Genomic DNA, 7,853 nt, shown 5'->3' with positions numbered 1-7,853 from the left:
TTTATTTTATTTTTTCATATTCTGCAATTCTGTGGAATGTATTATTTCAATTACTTTTTATTGACTCTAGAGTTTTTTAAAATATCATACAAGCTGCAAAAACAATAATTTTGTTCCCTCTTTGCTATACTTATTCTTTCAATTTTTCTTTTTTATCTTATTTCTATAGCTAGAATTCCTAGGACTCTATTGAAGAGTAGTGATAATATTGGCCACCCATTCATTACATCTGATCTTATTGGAAAGGCTTCTAACTTTTCTCATTTGTATATAATGTTTCCAGTGACTTGGGCTTCCCTCAAGGGCTGGCTGAGACCCAGGAGTTTAGATTCTTTTTTATAGAAACTGCCCCTTTGTATTAGTATATAAAGAAGAGTGATATCCTGCCCTAGATTTTCCTATTACTGCACCCCCAAAAAGCAACCAATGTCAGCTTATGAAAAAGTACATGGAAGAGGTAGAAATATTCATGCACGTGATTTTTCTAGCTGAAGTGATGGCACCATCTGGCACACTGATAGAGTTCTCATAGAAGTGCAAAGCAGGAGTCACATGTGTCCACTCAACCTGCAGGAGGAGCTTATAGACAATATCCCTGATCCCTAGTTTCCTATGTAGAGGGGGAAAGAGAAATAATTTCATATCTTAGTGTTGGCCCAGAATCTGGCCTCCTAGTCAAAATATATAAACTTCCTGAATAATATCAGTTTTGCGGGTTTCCTTACAGTTCAAACGCCAAATTCAAAAGTTCCTGTAAAGTATGCTTTGTGGAGGAGGATCACTCAGGAAGCAGCTGGACCTGGTAGAGCAGGGAAACATACCTGTGACTTGAAGAAACAGGGCCCTGGACCCATCCCACCACCGCCCTTAAACAGTGAGAGATTCACACATTTCAGGTCAACTGGGAAGGGGCATTTCTTGTTGAAGACTCCAAATATGATTGCCTAGGGACATATATATTTACAGGCTATTAGAATGTTTTGTGTTTTCTGTATCTGCTTATAAGTTCCTATGAGTCTTTTGTGTCTTTTCCATTTTCTGTCTGGTGAAATACTGCCCTACTCAATATATGTTTATTAACTTAAATGCTAGGAACTATTTTTGCTCACAATGGGAGAATTTACTAAGCTATATGTAGAGATTTTCCCATAGTTAATTCCAGGTGGGAGCATAGCATCACAAAAAGAGGAAATTACCTGGTTTGGAGTCAGCCTCCAAGTTCAAAGCATATCTATTTTTGCCTAGAGGTTTGGGAGTGAAAGTCAGTCATGGACAAAGAAAAATGATGGTTATATGACCTCTAAGATTCACTTTCAATATCCGATCCTGTATATTACCACTATATCTACCCTACTCCAGGTCCTCATCATCTCATTCTAAGGCTATTATACCAACTTCCTAACAGCTTCTTAGATTCTGGTCTCTCCTCCTCTACTTTATCTTAAATACATAATAATAATTTACATTTGTTCAGCGTTTTAAAATCTACAACCTGATATATATATATATGTATTTGTGCATACATATATGCAAAATCTTATTTGATTTTCTTAATAACCATACAAGTTAGGATCCAGAGAATTTCATCTCCACCTCAGGTAGCCCAGGAACAGTTCCAGGTTTTGGCTCTCATCTAAAGGTTCTCTGCAGCAAGGGGATATTTTAAAAGTGGGGCTCAGAGTACAAACATGAATTGGGTCTGGAAGAGAAAAGGGATGCTGAACAAGAATCATCGAATGACTAGGACATAAGCTAGTAACATCACTCTGTACCAGCAGTTGAGAAGTCAGTATTTAAGCTACATCGAGGCATTTGCAGTTTCTTTGTGAGAACTGTCAATTTGTTAATTACCTTTTTTTTTTAATCTCCACTGAGCATAGCCCAATCAATCCCAGCCTGTCCATACTAACCTCACCCCACACCAGCTGTAATAATCAACTAATAGGACTCAACAACCCGCCCCCCATGCCCCTCATCCTGACTGCCTCCATCTCCTTACCTCAGTTCATGCTATTCCCTATTCCTAGCAAAGCTAACTCTTCCGTTTCCCAGCCCATCTCCATCTTTAGAATTCTCTCTTTTTTAAAGCCTCAACTCAGATGCCACTTTCTTCATAAAGTCTTCCCTGACTTTCCCAACTGAAAATGGCTTCTCTTTCCTCAAGTTTCTCACAGCCCTTATATTACACCCTACCATATATTAGAATCATTTGTGTGCATCTCCCTCAGGGGTGTTACATTAGGAGCACCTCGAGAGCAAGGTTTGTCCCATTTCATCTTATATGAAATATAATATGAAATATTGTGCTGGCTCCTAGCACAATTCTTTGCTTAATATTACCGAAGAAGGTACTTAATCAAAATTTGTCAATGAAATGATAACCAAAGTAATTGAACTAGAATTCATAGGGCGCTGTATGACCAAGCTACCACACGGGGTCACTATTGAATGACTTTTGACTCAATCCTAGACGGGAAACCATATTATTTATAGTTTTTGCATTCTGATTAAGGAATTAATAAATGAAAAAAATGTCTTAAATTTAGCTACAGAATATTTCACTAAAATATCACTCTAATGTCTGGCTCGTTGTGGGATGACAAAGGCTAATGATTTTTAAGTCACAAGACTCTAAAACTATCTGCTTAGTCAAAGAGGGATTGAGGGCTGAAGCAAACAAAAGAACATCTTGAAGTGCTGATACTTTTAATAAGATCCAAAATGACTAAGTAAGATGTGCAAGAAATCAAGCCATTCCCCAACTGACAAATGGTCAAGGGATATAAATAGGCAGTTTTCAGATGAAGAAATCAAAACTTTCAATAAGCACATTGAAATTTAAAGTTCTAAATCCCTCCTGATTTAGAGAAATGAAAATCAAAACAGCTCTGAGGTACCACCTCACACCTAGCAGACTGGCCAATATAGCAGCAAAGAAAAATAATAAATGTCGAAGGGGATATGGCAAAATGGGGACACTAGCCTCATTTGTGACCTTTTCCAAGTTTGAGTGCCTAGAGGGCAAATTCAAGCTGTCTGGGAGCCTCTGCATTACCAGAGAGGGTGCTTGCTTTGGATGACTAGAGAGAGGAGTGGGGCTTGCAAAAAATGGTCCTGGGTGCTGGGAAGAAGAGGAACAGAGCAGCTCCCAAGTGCCATCTCTGCAGCTGTGTCACATTTTTGCCAATGCTGCATTGCATTGCTGGTGGAGTTGTGAACTGATCCAACCATTCTGGAAGGCAATTCAGAATTATGCCAAAGGACTTTAAAAGAGTGCATATCCTTTGATCCAGCAATAGAACTACTAGGTTTGTACCTGAAAGAGATAAAAAATGGGGATTGACCTGTTTGTACAAAAATACTTATAGGGGGACAGCTGGGTGGCTCAGTGGATTGAGAGCCAGGCCTAGAGATGGTAAGTCCTAGGTTCAAATCTGGCCTCAGACACTTCCTAGCTGTCTCTTACTTCACTTAACCCCCATTGGCCGGCCTTTACCACTCTTCTTTCTTGGAACCAAAACACATTACTGATTCTAAGACAGAAGGTGAGGGTTTTAAAAAATATATTAGAGGTACACTTTTTATGGTGAAAAAAATTTTGAAAATATGGGATTGTCCCTCTATTGGGGAATAGCTAAACAAATTGTGGTATATGATGGTGATGGAATACTATTGTGCTATAAGGAATGATGAACTGCTTGATTTCTATAAGAACTGGGAAGACCTCCATGAACTGATGCAGAATGAAATGAGCAGAACCAGGAGAACATTGTACACAGTAATTGAAACATTGTAGGATGATCAAATGTGATAGACTCTGCTACTAATAGCAATGTAATGATCCAGGACGATCCCCAGGGGCTTATGAGAAAGAACGCTACGCACATGTAGAGAAAGAATTGTGGACATAGAAATGCCAAAAAAAAATTGTGTGTGTGTGTGTGTGTGTGTGTGTGTGTGTATGATTTATCACTTGTTCCTATGGGCTATATGATTTGGGGTTTTGGTTTTTAAAGATTATTCTGTTACAATAATAAGTAATGTAGAAATAGGTTTTGAGTAATAATACATGTATAACCCAGTGAAATTGCTTGTCAGCTCCAGGAGTGGGGAGGGAAGAAGAGAGGAAGAGAACATGAATCATGGAATCATGGAAAAATATTTTTAAATAATAAAATAAAAATTAAATTTAAAAAGATCCAAAATGTCTTTTTTTGGTTCTCTGATTCTCTTTTGACTCATATCTTCTTGATTTGATCTCATATTTGTATGTATATTTTGTCTCCCTAACTGAATTATGCAATTCCCCAAGAGAAAAATTTTGGGACTATTATTTGTTTTTTTTAAGGCTAGAAGCATCACTATAAATAATTATAATAATAACAGAATTTGTATAATGACTCTGTGGACCATTTAGTGGTCCATATTTTACACATGAAAACCATATTTTACACATGAAAGTGAAGTTCAGAGAAGTGTCCAGACTTTTTCAAGGTCATACAGCTATGAAGGATTACAACCTGGACTCTACCTCAAAACTTTTAATACCAAAACAAGTTTCCAAGAACACCTAATATACATTATAAAAACATAAATTTAGGACTTCTGGGCAAAAATTAAGCGTTTAATAAATGCTTAGTTGATATTTGAGTGAAAGTATCTATAACTCCATGAAAAAATGCTCTAAATCACTATTATTTAGAAAAATGCAAATTAAGACAACTCTGAGATACTATCTGGCACCTACCAGACCTGCAAAAAGGGAAAATGACAAATGCTGGTGATTATGTAGAAAAATCGGGACACTGGTGCACCATTGGTGGAGATGTGAACTAGTCCAACCATTCTGGAGAACAATTTGGAAATTTATCCAGAGCTATAGAATTGAATTTCTTTTGGCCCAGCAAAACCACTAATAGGTTTGCATTACAAAGATTTCAAAGAAATGGGAAAAGAACCTATTAGTACAAAAAAATTTTATAACATCTCATTTTGTGATAACAAAGATTTGAAAATTGAGAGGATGTCTATCAATTATAGAATGGCTGAACAAACTATGGTATAAAATTGTGACCGTATGCTATTGTGCTATAAAAAAATGACTAGCAGGATAGTTTCAGAAAAAAAAAACTGGGAAAATTTATCTGAACTGATGCAAAAGCAAAAGGAGCAAAATTAAGAGAACATTGTACTAATAGCAGAAATATTGTTATAATGAGCATCTATGAAATATTTATCTATTCTCTTCAAGATAGTGATCTAAGACAAGTCCAGAGAACCTAGGCTAAAAAGTGCTATTCACTCTAGAGAAAGAACTGATGAACTCTGAGTGCAGATTAAAACATACTTTTATTTACTTGCTTTATTTTTTTTTAAACCCTTGTACTTCGGTGTATTGTCTCATAGGTGGAAGATTGGTAAGGGTGGGCAATGGGGGTCAAGTGACTTGCCCAGGGTCACACAGCTGGGAAGTGGCTGAGGCCGGGTTTGAACCTAGGACCTCCTGTCTCTAGGCCTGACTCTCACTCCACTGAGCTACCCAGCTGCCCCTCTACTTGCTTTATTTTTTATGTGCATGTGTATGTGTGTGTTTGTGTTTTCTTCTGAAGCATGAATTATATGGACATATGTTTTTCATGACTTCACAGTATCATATTGCTTTGCCTTCTCAAGTATAGGGCAGGGATGGGGGGAAGGGAGAGAATTTGGAACTCAAAAAATTTTAAATGAATGTTAAAAATGTTTTACATGTAATTGGAAATATTTAATGAAATAAATTGTGTGTGTGTGTGTGTACATGCTATGACTCATGCACTACTTGAAGTTATAGAACTTTGAATAAGGAGAGACCATAAAGATAATATAGTCTAATTCTCCTTAGTTTACAAATCAAGAAACTGAGGCACTGAGAAGTTAGACTTGCCAAAGGTCACTTAATTAGTTACCAACAGATCTGTGTTCTGTAATCTCTCACTTTACAATTTCTTTCCCACTCCACCACAATTTCTTAATGTTAACTAATTTTTTAAGAAATCAAAATGCGATCCATTGAAATGATTTTCTGATTTCAAGGAAATTTTACTATATTGTGTGTATATTGATTATCAGAAATTTTAGGAGTATTCATTCACCTTTAGAATTGCTGATGCATTTGCCTCTGTAATTCATATTGTGTCTATCTTTGAAATTTGAGAAATTTGAGGTGATTACAATAATAACTAACATTTATATAGAATATTAATGTTTGAGCAGCAATTTACATGTTATATCATTTGATCCTTACTACAAACCTGTAAGGTAAGTTATATTATTAATCCTGTTTTGCAGATGAAGAATCTGAGGCTAACATTAAAAAAATCTAAACACATGGGGTTGAAAAATGACTGTTATCATAAATTGTAATTGCCTAAATACTTAATTAAGGAGGATAGCATATGAAAACTTAATGAAGATTGAGAACCACAATGATGATCCCCCAATGGAAGAACATTAAGCCACTGTTTAAACTTTAGTATGTTAAACCTCATCTGAAAATTCCTCACTAACTTAGAATGACTAATCATGAATGAAATTGAAACTAAGAAAATATCCTTTTAGAAAAACCACTATCATATGGTTCTGTGTTGAAAGTATGTATACTACGCATCTTTATAGGAAGTCAATTTGTGTATATTTATATCTCAAACCTTTGAGCTTTGGTTAGTTTGAGTAAGTAAGGCATTTCCTCATTTCCTGAATTAGAATGATTCTGGATAGGGAAATTATAGAGTTAAACACTATTCTGTTAGTTTAAGAGACAACCACTGCCTGACAAGAAGCCAACTTATTCTGAGGTTTGAACGGCTGGTAAAAGCTTCAAGGTCTCAGTAATATAAAGCCTGAGAAAACAAATGAGCAGGAAAATAGTCTCCCTATTGAATTAAAGAAAAATTCAAGCAGAGTCACTGAAAAATATTTCTGTGATTATGGATTCAACTCACAGCAAAAAGAAAAAAATAGTTATCATTGGTGGTGGATTGGTAAGATTTTAAATCTATTCATATCTGTTGCTTTTGACGCTGTTTTATTATTGTTGTAATTATTATTATACACTTATAGAAACCAAAATCTTACTACTGAGATGATTTTATTTTCTGCATTAAGTGGTACTAATTTTGATTTTGACCTACTAGTGAATAATGCATTATCATATAATACTTTAATTTAAAGATGATCTTTTTTCCCCCTCTCTCTCCTTTGCCATTTTGGCTTAAAATTGCCTTAAGACTTAAAGCTGTGTTTCCTTTGCTTTTGACAGTTAATACTATAGCACATCTAGTTTTTGCCTAAAATTTTATTTTTCAGATGGATTTAGGATCTCTGCATGTGAGGTATACAAGCCATTCCATTTAAAACTAAAAATAACCCCAAAACATAACTATGTATATATACAACCTCAGTTGGTCTATTGAACAACGTCAATCAACTAATAAAAAACAACAATTTTCATTTTTAAAATAAAATATGGTGATTATTAAGCAAAACAGATTGGCATATTCATTCAAAACACTTACTTTTTTGTGGAAGGACATGGCCTATATCTTCTAAATTAATAAACTAACTTATTCAATTCAAAATACTCAGGGGGAGCCAAACAGGGAGGGGAAAAAAACTTTTATTAAAGTGTCTTTTTTGATCATTGTTATTCATTTTTCCATTTGAAATAAGCCATTGTGAAATAAGGTCATTCAATTAACAAGTACACTGGAACTTCTTGTTCTAATATTACTCTGAGCCCCTATCACAATGCCTTGCTCATAGTAGGTACTTATTACATGTTTTTTTTTTTCTTTTTAATGAATCAGATAGTACTA

General features: G+C 35.3%; 1 protein-coding gene across 1 annotated transcript in view; it reads left to right on the top strand.

Moving 5' to 3' along the window:
- Positions 1 to 6,789: 6,789 nt before the first annotated feature.
- The window catches only part of KMO (kynurenine 3-monooxygenase), a 51,618-nt gene continuing 50,554 nt past the window's right edge, over positions 6,790 to 7,853 (top strand). The window contains exon 1 of the mRNA XM_044676678.1: positions 6,790 to 7,019. Coding sequence (XP_044532613.1) covers positions 6,966 to 7,019 — 54 coding nt within the window. The 5' untranslated portion in view covers positions 6,790 to 6,965. The remainder of the gene's footprint in view (positions 7,020 to 7,853) is intronic.

Source organism: Gracilinanus agilis, chromosome 4 (assembly GCF_016433145.1).
Source record: "Gracilinanus agilis isolate LMUSP501 chromosome 4, AgileGrace, whole genome shotgun sequence".
NCBI classification, from domain to species: Eukaryota; Metazoa; Chordata; class Mammalia; order Didelphimorphia; family Didelphidae; genus Gracilinanus; species Gracilinanus agilis.
Note: the sequence above shows the minus strand (reverse complement) of the source record. Positions and strands in the feature narration are given on the sequence as shown.